Below are 21,498 nucleotides of genomic sequence, written 5' to 3'. Positions count from 1 at the left end.
TGTCTCAAATAGCATTTAATTTAATTAAGGCTCCTCCCAGCAAGATTCCAAGAAGGATGGGGCTAACATGTGCTATTTACCTCAGTCATGCCAGGCCTCTATAAACAATTAGAACGTCCTGTAGAAAGCCAGATGGCTTCTCCTTTAAGTTTCCATATTGTCCTTTACACCTGACTTGAGGTTTAAGCCAGGTTCATAAAAATGTATTCAAGATTGCCCAACCCCTTCATCGTCTTGCAAGGAAGAAATAAAAGGCAATTGTCTCATTCATATCAACCCTGGTCAGTGGGTTATGACTGAGTTGGATGCCTTCTAGAGCAGAGGCGGTATTTCCTTAAACATGAAGGTCTCTTACTACCCCTACTAAGGCACAAGCTACCACGTTTTTGGGAGAAAGACGTGTTATTGCCTAGCTTCCACCTGAAAATGTAATTCTGAATTTGTCCTTGGAAAGAAAATGTCATTTCTAATTGATGGTGGCCAAAGAGAACCTACATCAGTCAGAGGGCACAAGTTGAGAGTGCTTCCAATGTAGTCTACCTGACTGGCTTATTGCCTTGAGAGTTCAAAATTCAGTTTAAATAATTGAATCTTTTCTTTCTTTTTTCGTTTCTTTTCAGAAGGACTACCAGTTTTTCCACACTACCAGCTGGTTGGCATTCCTCTGTTCAACTAAATGATTAAGAATTAGGACGAGGAGCCATCCAGATGTATTTCGGGTGTAACGGCCATCCAGTGCTCTCTCAGGTAGATGTCTTAAAAAAGCTAAAGAGAAATAAATGGTCAGACTCATCTGGAAGGGGATGGATGGGTGACCTAGGATTCAATTGGTATTAACTAAATAAAGTTTTGAAAAGCCATACTGAGACATTTTCTTTCATGTGAAACATAACCACAGAAAGTTCTGAAAGAAAATTATGATTAAGTTTTCTCCTTTCCTTATTCTTTTTTGTATCTAAGATGTTCTCTCCTCAGGTGCCAGGTTTGTTGCTCTCCATCTTCATAAAATCACTTTCTATTCCAATAGCTAGAACCTCACCCTTTCTCCAGTCATCTACTCACATCCAACCCTTTCATATAAAGGATCATTTGTAAGAGCAGCAAGGGCATTTCTATAAAACTTCCAGATCCCTTCCATGTCCTGAGTTTTGTCCTGTATGGGCTACTGTGGGAGGACTCCACAAGCAATGGACAACCAAATGGTCATTATCTTTATGGTGTAAGACCAGGTGGCTGGACCTGAATCAGGTTGGAATCTTCTTCTTTTGTTTTTTTTTTTTGTTGTTGTTTGTTTGTTTGTTTGTTTGTTTTTGGTTTGAATCTTCTATGCCCCATTTTGGCTTCACAGTCAAGGAGGTGTGACCATCAAGCCAGCTAAGGATTGTCCTTGGGAGAAAGAAAGTAGCATTTCGTCCAGGAATGGCTAGAGCAGAATCTCACATTTTCAAAAGATGTCTGTGTGCTTCCTCCACACCTTGCTCATCATCGTCACCCAGGAAGTGGCTGATGGAGGATTAGTTCTCTCTGAGATGACCAGACTCAGTGACCAAACTACCTTACCAAGCTGTGGACAAGGAAAGGGTAAGAAAGCTAAACATCGGAAATTTTCATTGTTTTTGAGAAGATAATTCCAAAACTAAGTGATACCAGGCGCTGCGGGATGTCAGGGAACGTGGAAAGTCCATCCACGTAGACCAGTGAATATTTTGATTCTCAACCAATTTTTCAATGGTTTTTTAAACAAAAAGCAAACCATTGTCTGAATGAAGAGGGTCTGAATTAGAGGTGGAATCTTTACCCTTGCTCCCTGAGAGGTCATCTTCAAGCCCTCGGAATATTCTACCCACTAAAAATATCTTTGTTTGCCTGAGGGTTTTGAGTCATATTTATGATTTGCGGTGAGGTCTCAGGGCCGCGAAGGTCGCAGTCAGTCACCTGAGGGGCCGGAGACTGTGGTTGGCCATTTGGGGGGCCAATCCGATTTTTTGGCTGATTGTAGTACGCATCCTGTCCCTAGAATACTCCAGAACTGAGTCTAACCAACTGCTTTCAGTGAGTTCTTCTAGTGAGCTGGTGAGCCAAACAGTAGTCTCGAAGGCTGCTGAGCCTACAGCTGTGGTCAGAGGTGAGAGTGCTCATATGAACTGTGCCTCTTAACTTTGCAGGTGGTGGTGGAGGAGAAGGGAGGCTGCGGCCATCACGGGACTCAGATGAGGTCAAAGGCCAGAGGGTTGATGCCCGAGTGGACTGAAACAGCCAGCCTGTAACCTAAAAATATGCCGGCAACGATGAGGCGCCACCAAGAACCCTGAGGTGAAGGTGGCACGAGGTCCACGTAGAATGCTGTGCATCGGCCTTGAATTCGGCCCACCGAGCAGAGTGAATATTTCCATTTTTAAACATTGAGATATGATTGACAAACAGAACACTGCATTCGTTTCAAGTGTTAACACCGTGATTTGACATTTGCATACATTGCAAAATGATCACCATAATAGGTTTACTTAACATCTGTCATTGCATGTAGTCATTCAATTTTTTTTCCCTCGAGATGAGACCTTCGAAGATCTACTCCACTAGCAACTTTCAAATATGTGATATAGTATCACTGACCATAGTCACCAGGCTGCATCTCGTATCCCCACGACTTATTCATCTTATAACTGGAAGTCTGTACCTTGTAACTCCCTTCACCCGCATCGCCCACCCCTGTCCCTTCATCATTGGCAACTATCAATCTCTTGTCTGTATTTATGAGTTCAGTTTTTTTTCTAGCTGTATTTTTTTTAAAGGATTACACATATAAGTGAGATCACATAGTATTTTTCAGCTTTGATTCTACATAGCTGGTGCTGAGGCTGGAAAGCTTGAGTAGCCCAGTGGTTTTTGTTTCAAAAACCATAGAAAAATTGGTTGAGAATCAAAATTTTCACTGGATCTCGCTTAGGTGCACCAAGCTTTTATGGGAATCTCTGTGTGTTGAAGGCCTGACAAGCCAGTAGCTTCGACTCATAGGGGGATAAAGTGTAGGGGGATAAAGTTTCCAGAGGGAGAGTTGACTTGACACTTTTCCATGTAAAGTTGACTTACCAGTGGAGCCAGGCCTAGTGTGTTTTTGAGCATTCCAGGTCCCCTCCCACCTTCGGAGCTATTGAGTGCAAGCTGCTGACCCACTTCTAAATGGGAATATCAGACTGCGGCGTCGTTAGGCCTCCCTGGGTTGGGTATTTGTTTTTGGCAAGAGCTCATCGGTGAGGGGATAGCTGCTTCCAAAAGGACTGTACCTAGTAGCCATATCCAGGAGGCAACAGGTGCAGAAGCACAAGGGTGTCTTCAGGGCAGAGGCGGCTTTCTACTGCACAGTGTCTCATATACAAGATCAGATATTTGTATCTCAAAGGGATCATTAAAGCTATGGGGTTGCAAAGATCTAGAGTGTTCTACAGCTGGCTGGATAGGTTCCAGGACAACTTGCTGGTTTGAGCCCCACTCAGAGAATGCTGACCTGTGTGCATTTGTGGATACGAAGAATGGAGCAAAACGCCTGAGTGAGACCGCACTGTCTCCGATGCCTAACATGTCACAACATGATAATTCTCCTTTTTTGTCATGGAAGATCCAAAGAAATAGTAGGTTTTCCTTGATTTCTGGACGCACTGAGCATTGTTAGTCCACCTAAGTAGTCCTAATAAATTACGTGGTGTGACGGCCCCTCTGTATTTTTGTCAGGGTTTATTAGCCACACCTGCCGAGGAGGTGTGATGATTGGAAACATAACTGCTGACTTGCCAACCAACAGAACGTATTCTGTCTAGTGACAGCTTTGGACATTAGAGGGCAGAGGCCTGCACGCTGATTTCTACCTGCCCATCGGTAGAAAGTTCCAGGAGTGTTTGTCCCACTAACAGTTCTTTCACTGTGTCTCTTCACTGATTGAGAGCCACCCATATGGCACTTATGGGACATGAAGTTTAAATATATAACACATCAGTCCTACTGTACGTTCGGGTGTAAGGACATCAGCAGCACATTGAACTGACCCCAAAGAATCCCCCCAAACCATCATGTTAGACTCCACCCCCTCCCACTACCCCATGCACCCCCTTGTGAACTGTCCAAACAGCAACAGTGGAATTCGGACATCTTCTTGCCCTGGAAGCCCTGGGGAGGATGGTGAGTTGGGTGCCTATGTTTAGCAGTCATGGAAGTCCGAGTGTCTCCTGTCCCTGAAGCATCCCAGCACATACATGAATAGGTGCCGATGGTTTTCAGTGCCTCTTGAGGACAGGGAAACCTCAGCCTGCTGCTAATTTTCTTTCTCCATTAACCAGCTGAGGTTAGGGTAGTGAGGGGAGTGAAGAACGGAGGACACAGAGGGAGAGACTGTGCCACATTAGTAAGCACAGCACGTCCACTTTTGGTTTCAGGTGGTGCAGGAACTGAGAAAAGACCTCTAGTGTTTTTACCTGCTCACATGTCTGAGTTCATCACTGACACCATCAGTTTCAGCTCGAGGGACTCCTGGACCCACAGCTACAGACACGTTGCCTCTCAACTGGGGTAGCGACGCTTGCTGCTGGGTTGTGGTGATCGTATCCCTTCCCCCTCCTGCCTGGAGAACAGTGACCAGGCATCACATCACTGCCGGGGCAACTTACATTCCAGTCTACTTTTCCTCAACCGCTCAGCCTATTAGTATTCATGAACAGGTAGGAGAGTAGGGGACACTAGTTTCCTCCCTGCAACGCCCCCTCTCCCTGCCTTTGCTTACTCCAGGCAAGAGCATTCTTTCTCAAATCCTAAGGAGTCCTTCTATATCCTGAACACGGGCCTATGAGGCCCTTATTCTTTTTCTTCCAGAAAGCCATGGCTCTGTTAACACCTGATCTCCATTGATGGAAGCTACTTGCCAACTAATAAGTGAGCTTATCGGGTATTCATGGAAGATACGGGAGGACATGAGACTCCAGGTCAGAAACAAAGGACTCGTATCACTAACAGCACATCAGGAAATATGAGCCTCACGTTTGCAAGGCTGTACTTTGCCCCATAGCCCACCAAGTCCCATGGGGGTGATTTTTGTCACAGCTGAGAAACACTGAGCTTAGGGACCCTGAATCTTTTGTAATGAGCTACAAGAAATTCAGAACAATCTTTGCCCTAGAAGAAGGCGTTACCTTCTAAGGACAAGCCGCGAGTGTAACACTAAGGAGGTTGGACTGCATCCCTAGAGTAAGAAAACCTTGAAGGTTTATAGATGGAGTTATGGCACCACCACTCTGCATAGGCTGAGCAATATTTATTGACTATTGTAAAATAAATATAAGAAAGTATTGGATTTAATGACAGTTGAAAGGCGAATGTGATCATACTTGTAAAATGTACTAAGGGGCACAGTCGAGGCAAAAGAAAACAGTGGAAGACAGTCTTTCCAAACTAGAGGGAAACATATAGGTGTGAGAGGAGCAGAAAAAAACGACAACACCTGTTTTAAAACTTGTTTACTGGAAAAGTAGCCGACCAATGTCGTGTTGATGATTATATCACTTTGATAATGATAAGAATTTATTTATGAAACTTTTAAGAATAAACTTGTTAAATATTGTAAGGTAAAGAATGTGCTTGGCTTTCTACTCTCCCATTTTATTTTATGCATTTGTGAAGTGGCATAGATTGCCCAAAACTTTCCTCATTACCAATGTTACGCATGTTTGAGGTAATCTCCTGCAGAAACAGAATTAACATTTGGACATTTTTTTCCTGTGTTTAAGAATCATGACTTCAGTTTTTTTATGACTTTATTTTTTTTATTTGAATCTAATGAAAGTAGAATGACACTATTTGTTATAAGTTCTAAGGTTTAAACAATTTACACCAAATACTCAAAGAATCACCAGGAACTATAGCTTTATTAAATTTGAAATCAAATTTCTAATCTATCAAATATTCACAAAAACTATACCTCTGTTAAATTTTGAAGTCAAATATCTTTATTTCTATACTCAGGGGCTATTAACATTGGTGTTAGAGGGAAAACTTTTTATATGGAGTAATCAGTGGCTTTGTGCAGAGATAAAAAATACAAAGAATCCTTGCAAATAATTAAACATCCTAATTCTGGATAGTCTTTGATTAATACATTGGAAGGCAAAGCACCTCCAGTGTCTTGGAATGTGGCACTGTGATAATACTGCAGCTGATCCTTCATTGTTCTAGCTGAAGATTAATTATCTCCCTTCCTCCTATAATATCCGTTTAGTGCCTTATAAATTGGATCCAGCTATTAGCACCATTCATTTATTTCCTGTGAAGGTACTGGAAGCTTTATCTACTTGAGTGTTAGATTTAGTATTGCTTTTCATTTCCTTCTTAGCTAAATACATGTTCTTCTCAACAGCTTTATTCTAATGTCTTTCCCTCCCTTCACAACTCCCCCACCCAGAGACACAAACACAATACGCACTCATAGACTAATACAAAAGAGCTTTTCCTCTTTTCCACAGTAGCTTTATAACAAATTTATTGTATTTTTCAGGGTTGAGAGAAGCATCACAAAATGAGGGGAAGATCCTGACTTTTAGCCTCTGGACTGTGAGGTTTACAAGTTTTTTGTTTTTGTTTTTTAATTCCTCCCCCCTCTTGGTGGGACAAGATGGCTCTGGTTGGCTGGAGTTGGGTATTTCTCCACCGCAGGTCAGTTAGGCTGGGATAAAACCCACAGCTTGTGAGACTGGGGTTAACTAGTCTCCCCTGAGATCAGGGCTTGTTAAGAAACAAGTGCTCCGGTGTATTTCAAAAACAGTACCTTTTCCCCAACCACTGCTGGCAGCAGGAGGGGATTTTTCTCTGATATTTACTGTGAGAACCTGGTTGTGCTCCTGGAGGTAAGACTCGCAAAAGCATGGTGACCCCCTGTGACTGGGTCCCCCTGGAGTTTTTAACTCTCTGACTTGTCTGCACGGAGCCTCCAGCTATTTGTCAATTAAGGTCCAAGCTTTCCTGCTCCAGCTCTGTTTCCGGAGGCCGCTTCGCACGACTGCAGGAAGCTGGGACTGCCTGTGTGCACTTGCTTGTCTCTCCAGTCTGGAGAGCAGGGGTTTTCTCTGTGTCCTCAGGCCCTTTATGGATCCAGGAAGAGTTATTGATTCTTTACTGCACTTAACTTTTTATTTGTTGTTGACACAGAGTGATTTCTTAGCAACACATGGTAGTACAAAGAGAGACATGCGCTGGGCTTCAGAGGCTGCCCATCTTCTAAATTTAGGCAGGTATGGGACATCCAGCTAGTCTAGGTATAGTACTTCGTGGAGTGCAATTTTCTCATCCTATTTCTGTGTTGAGAGGTAGGGGAATTAGGGTGGTAGGACAGGGCAATAGGCAATCGGCTCGGCCAAGGGATTCACACTTCTAAGACATCTTATCAGACTGCTGCGTACCCTTAAAGAGATGGGGAAGGTGAAGGTGGATGTAGCTCTTAGCCTGGCAAGACTAAGCCAGGGGCCCAAGCCCATGGCCAAGAAATTGAAGTCGTCTTCAGGGTAATTCTGGACTTGGACCCTTCAAAGTACAGACAAGATACAAAGGAAAGTGCTGGCTTATTTAGTAGTGTCATTGGTGGTGTTGGCTAAAATGAATATTTGTTCAATCTTTGCAAGATAGAACTCTTTTCTGAGCTTAAAATATTATAGAAGAAAATGTAATATGCAAGCTCACCCACCAAAAAAATGGCATTGACTACAGAAAGTCAAAATCCATTGTAGGCTTCTGTTGCTACTGCCTAGGTTCCTTTGACATGGTTAAGCTAAGACATAATCAACTATGTCCAAGTACGTGGGCCTGGATGTCAGACTAAGTGGGTTCAGATAATAGCTCTAAGATCACTAGCTATGTGATTTAGGGTAAATCAGGTAAATTCTCTGTGCCTTTATTTTCTCTTTGATAAAATAGGCAAGATAATTTGCATTATGAGGATTTACACAAGCTAAAAAATCAAAGTACTCAGACGAGCACTCACTCGGCCCATTATAAACATTTAATAGATGTTAGCTGTTGCTGTTGTTATCTAACGTTAATACTGATACTGTGAGATTTTCTAATCATTAATTCCAAGCAGACAGCCTTAGTTCACCATTATTGAGAACACCATCAAGCCCAACAAAATGGAAAATATGAGCTGGTGATGGTTATTTTCTGTGTTGCAGGCTATAAAACTTCTTTTTGAAAAACATTTAAAAGAATCAGTGTGGACATCCATAAATATTTGCTCATCTCCTTACTGTCCTAAAGAGCCCGAGTGTCAGGTCCCTTTCCTTATGACAATGGTGGACTGATTGTCCCGAAAATTACTGCTTCTCACATAATTTGGTAGTTCCTCATTGAAACAGTTGAGTTGATTTTCCTTCTCCCTCTGGTTCTTGCTACTCATTTGTAGAGAAATTCATACTTTAAAGTTTATTTCCCACTTTGGTTATGGATTTCTGTTCTCTCTTTGAGTACTTTCTCTTCTTTGGCAGCAAGATATATTGAGGTCCAACAGGGCAGGGGTATTGTCTAGTTTTATAGTTTATCCTTTTGTGAGGCTGTTACTCAATTTAGAAAATAAATTGCATTTTGTGTGAAATGCTACAGGGCAAGTTTGACCAGATGACCCAGATAGACTTCTATTGTTTAATGATGTGCTTTTGGTTACTGTCCTTTTGGAATGGAAATATGTTCTATGTTTCTAGTCTGCAATGGACCATCTTACCATTTTCAAATACAAACCATAGAAATAGGGAGATACAAGAAAACACATAATCAGAACCTACAATATTTTCTTATGCTGCTAAAGTTTCTTTTAAATTTTAGACAGTAAACTGAAGATTGATTTGGTTATGCTGACATATGTTATTACTGTATTTACTTTTTCAAATAATATACTAAATGGAAAAAGAGACTTTCCCCTTTAAGAATTTAGGAGTTAAATAATTTAGGAACCCGTTATACAAATTTAGGAGGGTTTTTGTTTTTTTTTTTTTGTTTTTTTTTTAGGAGGGTTTTTATATTAAACAAATCTTTTCATTGCTGGTCTCAAGAGAAAACATGGTTGGGGCTTGTGGAGGGGAGAGACCTTCAAGCTTTCAAAGTTTTAACAAAATTTTAGCATTGTTATATGCATAATTCAGGAATAATCCAAAGATGTTAGAGATATTTCTTTTTCTTGAGAAGTCACTGTAATCTTCTGCAATTTTTTGCATCTACACTCTTTCTAGTATGTTATGATTATCCAATGGGATGCTTGGTGTCAAGTGGAAACTTGCCATAGGACTGAGAACAAAACCATGTTCAGATTTTTCGCAGTTTGGTCAATCATTGGATCTGTCTTCCTTTCCATATAATACATGATTTTTATTTGTGTTGTGTGAAAAATAGTTACATTAAAATACTTCCAGGAAAGTCATGAACTTAATGAAAATCTCCAGTTAATGAATTGCTTATCAATTTTTTTTTTCATTAAATTGCTTATGTCTCCAATTGAGAATGGTATGTTGAAAGAAGATATTTTGGGACACTATTTGCATTTAAATAAGGTTTGAAGTATCTGGAAGGGAAACTGAGTTTTTCAAATAAAAAAATCCATACTAGGGATCCCTGGGTGGCGCAGCAGTTTGGCGCCTGCCTTTGGCCCAGGGCGCGATCCTGGAGACCCGGGATCGAATCCCACGTCGGGCTCCCGGTGCATGGAGCCTGCTTCTCCCTCTGCCTGTGTCTCTGCCTCTCTCTCCCTCTCTCTGTGTGACTATCATAAATAAATTAAAAAAAAAAATTCCATACTACTCTGGAAAGCAGAGAAATTTGCTAGTTTTTAAAATTTAGAAAACAATTGTCATGACTATTTCTTTCTTCCCAAGGAGATAATTTAACATTCTTGTACAATAATGAGGATAAAGAATCCTACCATTTCAGTTAGTTAACCAGATTACATTGAATACATGCGGCAATGTTTTGTTTGAAAATGAGAAGAGTCTGATACCAGAATTTGAAAGATTCTTCATGTATTCTTACTATAACACAACATTTCAAGCTCTAACAAATCAGTTTAACGATAATGTAATTAACTTTCAGTGTGAGAGAATTTGCAGATGGTGCTGAAATTCTAATTTTATTTTACAGAATGGACTTATAGTGATTGCTGAGTAGAAGAACATTTTTTTAAAATTAGTGCAAAGCAGAGAATTAAACGGGTTGTCTTGATTCTATTTTTCTTTGACTATATAAACATTGACCTTTAAATGATTAGTTTTATGAACTTTTTATTGCCAATTTATAGAGGAAATCTAAAAACTGATTTATTGTCAGTGAAGTGGGGATTAAACACAGGGACATTAATAACTATTATGTATAATATTTTCACCAGGGAAGATGCGTTCAGCCTTCATCAGATAGAAATGCATCTCAATTAGCTAAAACATTGAAGTGGGGAAAGAATCCCAAGACCGAAAGAGCCAAATGTCTGGGAAAGAAGATGATAAACTTTGCTATAAAATTATTACCTTCCTGGTTTTCAGTTGCAGCGAGGAGGGACTATCACATTCCAGTGATCTGAGACACGGACCCAGATTCTCATTTGGTAACACTCAGCGGGAGAATTACGCTCCGTGTGTAAAATTCAGGGTGTAGAAGCATAAGCACAGTTATTAGATGTTTTTCTCCTGGGTAAATTAACTCGCTGGTCATTTAAATAGAAAAAAAAAAGATTCTTAGAAACTATTCAATAGCAAATAGACTAAAAAGGTATTCCCTTATAGCAACGACGTCCACTTCCTTCACGTTTACTAGTTGACCCCACCTTTCCCTTCTTTAGTAGTAGATGTTCCTATACTCACTTCAGTTCTGCAAATGAGACTCCCACCCACTGGCCGAAGCCAGTAATTTAGTTCAATGAGATTGTAACTTTAGATTCAGGAAGACACCTCTCCTTGCTCTTACAGTTCTACGTTCAGACAAGCTCGACTGCAGCCATCTACGCTTTTTGAGAAGCAAGTGTATCAGACTAGTGGATTTCCACTTGGTGAAATCAGGGCCTGCAGCTTAATTTTCAAAGCCATACATTTTTATACTCAAGAACATTGGAAATTTCTTCCTTTGCACTTTTTTTTGATTGTTATAAATTTTATTTGAGCAGTGATACTGTTAATTGGAGGAAGTAATGGATACTGTGTTAGTAATTAGAAAATTTGGTTCTAATTCTAGTTGTGCCACCAGCTGACTTTTTAACATTCTTCAATACACTTAATGTCCCTCGGCCTAATTGTCTTCATTAGTAGAATAAAGAAGTTGGATAGAATGATCACTTTTGGCTTTCACCTCCTGGGTTTGCACCTGCTGTGCCTTGCTCCAAAACCGAGGTTACCTGCATCGAGAGATTTTGAAGTTTCTGGACAGAACTTTTATATTTATTATGTATTTCTTACTTATTATACTGTATTCATTTCCTGATTGTTGTGTACTTTGTGATGTACACAAAGCTCATATTTCTTATAGCTAAATCGCAAAAGCAGAAATCTGATGATCTAAATTCACTCCACAACTATCTTAAATCCACTGAACAAGTGTCTTAAGATGCATTGTTAAACAAAATAGGCGAAGATCACAGCTTACATTTCACTGAAAAGAAAGGTAGACAAGAAACAAACAAAAAACCCCAAACCCCCCAAAAACAACCCACCCGGTGATGCATAAGAAACAAACAAATATACACACGTAACATTATATTAGAAATTGTTTCATGTTATAGGAGAGGAAAAAGCGCAGCCGGGGGGGCCGTGGCGGGTGCTGTGTGGGGGATGCTGTGTGAATCGGGGCGTCGGGGCCCAGCCCGGAGAGGCAAGGACTGAAAGAAGCCTGGAGGGGGGGCCGCGGAGAGGGAGTGGGGGGGTCCCACAGGGAGGGAATGGGGGGGTCCCACGGGGAGGGAATGGGGGGCCGCGGGGAGGGAGGGGAGGCCTCGCGGGGAGGGAGTGGGGGGTCCCACGGGGAGGGAATGAGGGGGCCCGTGGGGAGAGAGTGGGGGGCCGTGGGGAGGGAAGGGGGGCCTCGCGGGGAGGGAGTGGGGGGTCCCACGGGGAGGGAATGGGGGACCGTGGGGAGGGGGGGCCGTGGGGAGGGAGTGGGGGGTCCCACGGGGAGGGAGGGGGTCCGCGGGGGGGCGGGCCCTGCGCAGGGACAGCCGCGTGGGGACCCCGCGGGGGGCGGGGGGCGGGTGGCGGAGGGGATGGTCCCCGGTGGCCCAGGGCCCAGGCCTTCCTTTCTGCCGACGCGGGCCGGCGATCCCACCCGGCTCCTTCCGGCGACCCCCGGGCGCCCCTCCCGCGGGCCTGGGCCCCAGGACCCAGGCAGCTGCGGCCCGAGCGCCGTGGGGGGACCGTGGGGCGGGGCCGTCGGGCGCACCCGCGTGTGCCTCACCCTGGAGGGCGACCCGGGTCCCTAGGGCGCTCCATGTCCCCCGCGGCCCCTGCCCCCCCTTCCCCCGCCGCGCACAATCGATGGAGAGAACCGTCACCCTTGACCTCACCTGCGCTCGGAAGACCTGGTGGCGCCGGCACGAGGTGAGTCCTCACTGTCCCCACTTGGCTCGGGGCCGCCCCCGCCGCCCAGGTCCGTGTCCAGGTCCTGCGCCCCCGCCCCTGGCACCCCCGGCCCTCGCGCCCCGGCCGTGGCACCCCCGGCCCTGGCACCCCGGCCCCTGGCACCCCGGCCCTGGCACCCGGCCCGCGGCCTCCCCCGACAGCCTCCCTCCCGCCGCCGCGGGCTCAGCCCCCTGGGGATAGAGCGCAGGTGACAGGGCCCCTAAGGTCGGGCCCCTCACTCCTCCGACGCTGTAAGAAGCAGCCCTCCCAGGACGCGGAGTCCCCCTCCTCAAGACACCTGCGGGCGCCTGGGCCGAGGCCTCCCGCCTCCAGAGCTGCGCTCCCCGTGCAAGCCGGCCGGGTGGGCGGCTTTTGCTGAAACAAAACCCTCTGCGTTTCCAAGATTATCTTACTTCTTGCTTTGAGAATAATTAAGGAAAAATTTTAGCTTAGAGAGAATTTTTTCCATCTCTTTCCTGAATTTTTGTTTCCGTAAGTGACACAGTGATCTCTTGCGTATCTTTGTGGCTCTGTGCTGCTCCGTCTCTTCTCTCTTGTTTCTGAGAGCCAGCCGTCGGGGTGTCATCTCCGAGGACGCACAACAGCCTCATGGACTATGATTCTTAGGAAACTAGTGACTATCAGAGTATCTGAGCCCTAGTCCCGGCTGGGTCGTGTAGCGCAACATGGAACAAGTATCAATTAATCTGTTTTCTTGATAGAGTTTTTAAATTGCTAATGACTTTTCAAAGGATATTTCTTCTACAAAAGCAACTCTTTATTATTGTAACTAATCCTCATAAGAAACATTTGAAGAGAATATTAACGTCATCTGCCTCTAAGCTAGATATTAAAGAAAACCCTGACTATAAGGTAATTGATGCATTTTTTAAAAGAACAAAAGCTATCTGCCCAATATGAAACATTAAGCTATTAAGGCTGTACATGAAATAGTTTAGTGTCTAGCACAGGTTGACTTACACTGGATCTTATTTCAGAGGCTCATCAAATAGCGATTTAATTTTTTCAGCAGAAAGAAGCCCAGAAGTTGACAGTCTAGGTACAGTGCTTGCACCCCGCCCTCAGGGATCCAAACCCCTATTTTTCGGCTCCGCCACATTCTTATCAATGTTGTTATTCTGTATTTCAGAAGTTGATTTCTCCTCCGCCACTGCCTTCCAGCCCTCACATATAGTTTCTGCATCTTTGGCAGGAAAAAGGCAAGGGAAGATGACAAAATGACATGCCAACTTAGTCTCGCATTTTCATTTTCATTTTTATTTTATTTTCTTATTTTTCTCACTAAACTTTTGTTTTAATGGGTCTCAAAATTCTGTGGTAGATTTTTGGTCAAGTTGTTGCCATTAAAAAGTTCTTATTTTAAAAACTAATAACTTAAAACTGCCACACGCACATACAAAAAACAAATGGCCCACAAAACCTCCTCCTTTCCTTCTGAAGGTTTTCCGGTGCATCGTTATCAGGAACAGTCTTTTACTATCAGACTGAAATGGCCAATTGACACAAGCCGTTCCGGGACCTGCTGCCTCCGCGGATTAAGCCTGCGGTGCCCCGGCTCGCGGATAACATGCGCTCGGCCTCCGAGCTCCCGGGCAGCCCCGCGGACCTTGCGGCTCCAGCTGCCTCTTGTCCACTGCTTTGATGACACCCACAGCCACCGTCTGTCTCATGTCACGAGCAGCAAAACGGCCCGGAGGAGGATGGTCAGAGAGGCTCTCAACACACGGAGGCTTGCCAGGGACCGTTTCAACAATGGCAGCATCCCCAGATTGCAAGAACTTGGGACCATCTTCCAGCTTCCAGATAGAATGACGATCTATCTTCTCTTCAGCTCAGCAAACTTGCGAGCACTGTGAGCCGTGTGACAGCCCAGCCCAGGTGCATACCCAGCCCTGACTTGGCCTGGACGGGCCAGGATGATCACCTGAGCCGCGAAGCCAGCTGCTTCCATGGGTGGCTCATTTTTGCCGTCACCAGCCACGTTGCCACCACGAACGTCTTTGACAGATACGTTCTAGACATTGAAGCCCCCATTGAGTCTCCAAAAGAGCCTCACTCAAAGCTTCATGGTGGATTCCGACAGGCTTTACTTCAGTTGTAGCACTGACCAGAGCAAAGGCCACCACCATGCCAGGCTTACGAACACCAGTCTCTCCTCGGCCCACTGGGACAGTAGCAATACCACCAACTGTGTAGACGTCCAGGAGGGGCCGACGCAAGGGCTCATCAGTTGGAGGAGCTGGCGGCAGGGTGCAACCCAGAGCTCCAAGCAGTGTGCTTCCACGGGCACTCCCATCGTCACTGGGGACTTTCCATCCCTTGAACCAAGGCGTGTTAGCACTTGGCTCCAGCGTGTTGTCACCATTCCAACCAGAAATTGCCACACATGCTACTGTGTCGTGGTTGTAGCCAGTTTTCTTAATGTAGGTGCTGACTTCCTTAACGATTTCCTCATATCTCTTCTGGCTGTAGGGTGGCTCAGTGGAATCCATTTGGTTAACACCAACATTTAGTTGTTTTACACCCGGTGTGCAAGCCAGAAGGCCATGCTCACTGGTGTGCCCATCCTTGGAGATACCTGCTTCAAATTCACCAACACCAGCAGCAACAATCAGGACGGCACAGTCAGCCTGAGATGTGCCTGTACCCGTGTTTCTGATAAAGTCTCTGTGTCCTGGGGCATCAGTGATGGTCACATAATACTTGCTGCTCTGGAATTTCCACAGGGAGATATCAGTGGTGATACCACGTTCACGTTCAGCTTTCAGTTTATCCAAGACCCAGGCATACTGGAAGGAGCCCCTTCCCATCTCAGCAGCCTCCTCAAATTTTTTGATAGTTCTTTTTTCGATCCCACCATGTTGGTAGATCAGATGGCCAGTAGTGGAGACTTGCCCGAATCTGCGTGTCCAATGACGATGATGGGAGTCTTTTCCTTTCCCATTTTGGTTTAGGTTTAGCGGTGGTTTTCATGACACCTGTGTTCTGGTGGCAAACCCTTTGTGAAAAAGTAGTCTCGCATTTTTAAAGAGTTTTCTGGAATCCATACTTAGAGATTTCTGCTGAACTTTCATTGGTCAGAAATAGAAGACAGGCTGTGAGGTATAATTGTTTTCAGCGATTCTAAACATCTAATTTCTGTTGGTTAACAAAAGAAAGGAAAATAGACATCGGGTAGTATGATGGTTAATTTTTATGTGTCACCTTGGTCAGGCTATGGTGCCCAGGTGTTTGGTCAAATACAAGTGTTGATGTTGCTACAAAGGTATATTTTAGATGTGGCTAACGCTTAAGTCAGTAGACCTGGAGTAAAGCAGATGATCTTCCACGGTGTGAGTGGGCTTCATGCAGTCAGTTGAGGCCTTAGAGAAGACAGGCCTCCTGAGAGGAATACATTCTGCCTCCAAACCCAAGACTGCGAGCAAAGTCAACTCTTACCTGGGTTTTTAGCTTGCTGGCCTGCCCTGCAGATTTTGGATTTGCCAGTCCCCACAGTCATGTGAGCCAACTTCTTAAAATAAATTTTTCTTTATCTACATATACAGCTTATTGATTCCGTTTCTCTGAAAAACTAATTTGGGCACTGAGAGTGGTTCTAGGAGAACCAAATCTTAAAGATAGTTTTCCAAATTGATTTTGACATTTCTGGAATTGGTTCTCTAATCTGATTAGATGTAAAAGCATTAATGGCTATGTTTTCAGTAGTAAATGATAGTTCATGGTGTGATGTGGCAAAAAGACATGCAAAATATCATCTGGGATGCTCCTAGTCAAATACTTAAAGAAGGCAAGCATTTGGGTGGCCACGTATTTGATACCTTACAACATTTTTGTCAAACTAACAAGTACAATCAAACTAACAAGTATAAATCAGCTGGTTGCTCCTAATCGTGCTAGAAAAAGTAGGGAAAGAAAAGGATGAGCTCGAAGATTTGAATTCCCAGGCTAAGCACCACATAAATGATGTGAAACTTTCTATGTCTTCTCTGGCAGAAACCTTTCTCTCCTGCAGCCACAGAGATTGCTGAGATCCAGACCCAGGGTCTCATCCTGCTACTGCCTGAATGACAACACAAACTGAATTCCAAGTCTCATGGAACATGTCTTGGTAAAGCGAGGGCATTGACTGGGAAGGAATGAAATCCTTCAGGAAGGATTTTTTTTTTCCTGCCGCATGAGATTATTTTATTAAAAAACTCAAAGGAGCAGAGTGTGGAACACTGTTTGTCAGTCTCCAGCCGTGGATCTGTGTGCATACATCCGCCCACATGCCCACATGATCTCTTACACCTGGGTTAGCTCAGACTCCGGCTGTGGCTCCATCAGAAAGTGCAAGGCCCAGGCCACGAGCTGGGGAGGAAGCCTGACAGCTTGGACTTGGGCACACAGGGAGGTGCAGGGTGGCTCGTACTCATACTGGAAGGCGGAACCATCACGATGCCTCTTTGGAGGGTCCCAAACGGGACTGGATTCCAGGGCTCCTGTGGCGTTTTTTGTCCTTGGAGAGTGATGCCAGTTCTTGAGGGGCAACCCTAGCTCCTTGAACTCCAGGCTGGGTTTCTGGGCCTTGGTCACAGTGGCCTGATGTGGGCTGGATACATGGCCAAGGGATGACAGACTTGGGGTGCAGCTCAGGAGTGGGGAACTGGGTACAGGGTTAGAGTGTGGGGAGCCAGGGGGCAGGGGGCCATGGGCTGAACAGATGGCTGGTACAGCCTGGGAGCTGCTCTTCTGCACTAGGTCTGAAGCTGCCAAGGACAGGGCAGGCAGAAGGCTGATGCTGGCACCACTTTCCTCTGAGGACACGTGGCTGGGTAAAGCTGGGGTTCCTGAGGAAGTAGGTGAGGAAGGAGAGATGATAGTCAGCGATAGGTCCTGCAAAGCTGGGTCTGGTGGGGGCAGCTCTGGAGCCTGGGCCCTGGGGCCTGGGCCCAGAGAGCTCAGAACTCGCTGGTCATTCTCCGAGATGTGCAGCCAGGAGCTGGGGACAGTGTACACAGCTTCTCCCGCAGCCCTATAGCGGGTGGAGGCCCAGCGGGTGAGTGGGGGGCGCTGTGCAAGGGCCTGTCAACATCAGAATGGAGCCATCTGGGAAGATCCTGATGAGGCTTCGGACAATGAACCTCTAATAATCCTGAGTCTTTTTTGCCTATAGATCCGGCCGTTCCACCTCCACCTGGGGAGGCTAATGCTGATGTGCCCGAGGAACCCCCAATGGCCTCCTGTAAAGCAGTTGCCCTGCAAAACATTGCAGATTCTCCTTACGACCCACCCGTCACAGCCCCTTTTTGCTTCTAGACTAAACACTTCCCAGCAGGCACTGAAAGGTGAGGTACAAAGTATGACCCCAAGGAGGTGCTCTCAAAGAACTAGAAGATGTTTCCAGTTTATACAGACAGAAAGCCAGGGAATATGTGTGAGAATGGACACTAAGGGTTTTGAATAATGGTGGAAGGAACGTAACATTGGATCAAGCTGAATTTATTGATAAGTATTAATAAGCAGAGATTCTGGATTCAATGTTGCAGCTCAAAGGGTTAGACAGGGCTCTACAGTTTGTTTGGTTGTTTGGCTGAGATACGGGCCAAAAGGTGATCTCTATTCACTCAGTTGAAATACCAGAAGTGCCTTGGAATATAGTAGAGGAAGTAATAAAAAGGCTTACAGAGATGAGAATGGAGTGGAATTATCGTCTAAGATCTGCTCACCTACCCTAGGTGCATCTAAAGAACACACCCGTCAGCACAACTCTGAGAAATAGATTTGTGAGGTGCCATCGACGTCCAGCATTTTCGAAGACCTCTGTGGTCTCTGTTCTCTGTAGGTCAGGAATGATATGAATTGGGAAATCTAAGTTCATGGCGCTTGTTGGATCTTGGGTGGCAACAGCCGGGAAGCAACCGTCAATCATCACAGGCGGGGTGGGTGAGGCTATCATAAGGGACAGCGAGGTCAAACCAGTAATCAGAATCTTCTGACTTGTAAAGATTTATGGCATTGGCTGGTTGAATCATGGTGTTCCTAGAAGTGAAATACATGGGAAATCTACTAAATTCTTACTGGGTCTGTATGCACAAAAGTGTTATAGGCCCAAGTAAATAAAAGTCTTGCATCATAAAAACTTGAATCATAAAAACAGAGAGTTATAGTCCTTCAATTATTTCCAAGACTCGAGCCAGTTTATAGACCCAGAACCCCATAAATGAAAAGGAGGCTGAGTCCCCTTGAGTAAAGACTCAGCTACACCACCCCTTACTCTTTATACCATTACTCTTACTCCCAGTCTTCCCTAAAGGGACCTACAGCCTTTTACTGGGTGACTGTGCATTGGGGAAAAAGTAATAATCAGACTTTTTAGGGATTACTAAATACTGGCTCTGAACTGACATTATTTCCAGGAGACCCAACATGCCACTGTGACCTACCAGGCAGAGTAAGCTTTGGAAGCCCAGTTGTTTTGTTGTTATTTGTTTGTTTGGTTGTTTTTAGCTCAGATCCATTTCAGCAGGTCCAATGGGTCCCTTAGCCCATCCTGTGGTTATTTGTCTAATTCTGGAATGCATAATTGGAATAGACATACTTAACAATTGGCAAAAACCCCATACTGGTTTCATGATATGTGAAATGAGGGTTATAAGTTGGGAAAGGCAAAGTGGGAGACTTTATGTAGGACAATAGGAACTCAAAAGCCATATCTCATTTCTGGAGGGATTGCAGAAATCACAGCTGCCATGAATGACTTGAAAGATGCAAGGGTGGTGATTCCACTATATTCCCATTCAGCTTGCCTTTTGGCTGTGCAGAAAACATGAATTTTAGAGAATGACAGTGGATCATTGTGAGCATAACCAGGTGGTAGCTCCAGTTGCAGCTGCTGTACCAGGTGTAGTTTCATTACTTGAGCAAATTAGCATGTTCCCTGGTACCTGCATGTCTTGATCTGGCAAATAAGGTTTCTTCATCTGTGTTAGTAAAGACTAGCAGAGTAGTTCGATTTCAGCTGCCAGAGCCAACAATATACATTCACTATCCCACCTTAGGGATATATCAACTCTCTAGCTCTATGCCATAATTTAATTTGCAGGAATCTTGATCACTTTCCCTTCCACAAGATATCCCACTGGTCATTAAGTTGATGACATTATGCCATTGAGTGCCATTGAGCAAAAAGCAGCAACTGCTCTACGCTTACTGGTAAGACATCGCATATCAGAGGGTGAGAAATAAATCTGACAAAAATTCAGGGGCCTTCTACATCAGTGAAATACCTAGGGATCAAGTGGTGTGGGCCATGTCAAGATATCTGTTTTAAAGTGAAGGATAAGTTGTTGCATCTGGCCCCTCCAACAATCAAAAAGGAGAAGTAAAATATAATGGGTCTCTTTGGATTTTGGAAGCAACATATTTTTCTCATTTGGGTATGTTATTCCAGCCCATTTACCAAGTGACCAAAAAACTGCTATTTTGATAGGGGTTCAGAGCAAGAGGAGGCTCTGTGACAGGTCCAGTCTGCCATACTAGCTGCTCTGGCACTTGGGCCATGTGATCAGTAGCTCCAATGTGCTTGGTGTGTCAGTTGCAAATAAGGATTTCATTTGGAGCCTTTGCAGGCCCCTATAGATGAACAACAGCTTGTCATCTTCTGTGGATATTACTCTTCTTTTGAGAAACAGCTTTTGGTTTGCTCTTAGGCCTTAGTAGAGACTCAGTGCTAGCCACGAGCCACCATGTTACCAGGCAACCTGAAATGTCATCACGTACTGGATGTTGTTGGACCCACCACACCATAAAGTTGGGTACACACAGCAGCACATCACCATCAAATGCAAGGAGTGCATATGGACTTGGGGTCAAACAGGCTCTGGAGGATCAAATACATTCTGTTAAGAAAAGACCCAAATACCCATGGTGCCCACCCCTGTTATATTGCCTTATTTCTCATGGCCTGCAGCTATGGCTTCATAGGAAGTTCTTTATGATAAATTGACCGAAAAGGAGAAAATTTGGGCCTGGTTTAGAGATGGGTCTGTATGCTAGGCAGACACCACCTGGAAGTGGACAGTTACAGCACTATAGCCCTTCTGTGGGACATCTCTGATGGGCAGCAGTAAAGGGAGATCCTTTCGGTGGGCAGGACTTTAACACCGTATCTGGTTGTTCATTTTTTGTGGAAGGAGAAATAGCTAAATATGCGATTGTTTATCAATCCGTGGGCTGTGGCCAATGGTTTGACAAGATAGTGAAGGACTCGGAAGGAAAATGATTGGAAATGAATAAGAAGGAGATCTAAGGAAGAGGTATGTGGGTAGGCCTCTCAGAATGGGTAAAAAGTGTGAAAGTATTTGTGTCCCATGTGAATGCTTACCAAAGAGTGACCTCAGTAGAGGAGGATTTTAATAATCAAGTGGCTAGGGTGACCCATTCTGTGGATACCAGTTAGCCTCTGTTCCTGGTTGTCCTTGTCGGTGCCCAGTGAGCTCATGAACAAAATGGCCATGGTGGCAGATTATATATGGGCTCAGTAATGTGGACTTCTACTCATGAGGGCCAACCTGGCTACAGCAACTGTTGAGTATCCAGTGTGGCAGCAGCAGAGACCACCATGGAGCTTCTGATGTGCAGACGTTCCCTGGAGTTATCAGCCAGCTACCTGGGGGCAGGTTGATTACACTGGGGCACGTCCATCATGGAAGGTCAGCATGTTGTTCTTCCTGGAATAGACATTTATTCTGGGTACAGATTTGCCTTCCCTACATGCAGTGGTTCTGCCCAAAGAAGCTGGACCCACCGAATGCCTTATTTACGCTCCTGGTATTCCGAATGGAATTGATTCTGATCGAAGAACTCCGCAGCAAATAGGCCCGTACTC

General features: G+C 44.7%; 1 protein-coding gene, 1 long non-coding RNA gene and 1 pseudogene across 2 annotated transcripts; 1 reads left to right on the top strand and 2 right to left on the bottom strand.

Annotated features, from left to right (window-relative positions):
* The first annotated feature begins 618 nt into the window (after positions 1 to 618).
* LOC118353232 (uncharacterized) lies at positions 619 to 5,516 on the top strand. Its single transcript, XR_004811783.2, has 3 exons — positions 619 to 747; positions 1,349 to 1,581; positions 2,166 to 5,516. It is a non-coding gene; the product is annotated as an uncharacterized LOC118353232 (long non-coding RNA).
* An 8,174-nt stretch (positions 5,517 to 13,690) lies between these two features.
* Positions 13,691 to 15,573, bottom strand: LOC112640949 (elongation factor 1-alpha 1-like; annotated as a pseudogene).
* Positions 15,574 to 16,791: 1,218 nt separating this feature from the next.
* LOC112641101 (adrenocortical dysplasia protein homolog) lies at positions 16,792 to 21,126 on the bottom strand. Its single transcript, XM_035709945.2, is given in 4 exon segments — positions 16,792 to 17,678; positions 17,680 to 17,693; positions 18,366 to 18,560; positions 21,063 to 21,126. Coding segments are annotated over 4 exon segments (1,038 nt in total). The 3' UTR covers positions 16,792 to 16,913.
* Positions 21,127 to 21,498: the final 372 nt, after the last annotated feature.

This window comes from Canis lupus, chromosome 33, assembly GCF_003254725.2.
Source record: "Canis lupus dingo isolate Sandy chromosome 33, ASM325472v2, whole genome shotgun sequence".
NCBI lineage: Eukaryota > Metazoa > Chordata > Mammalia > Carnivora > Canidae > Canis > Canis lupus.
This window is presented reverse-complemented; position numbering and strand designations above follow the sequence as displayed.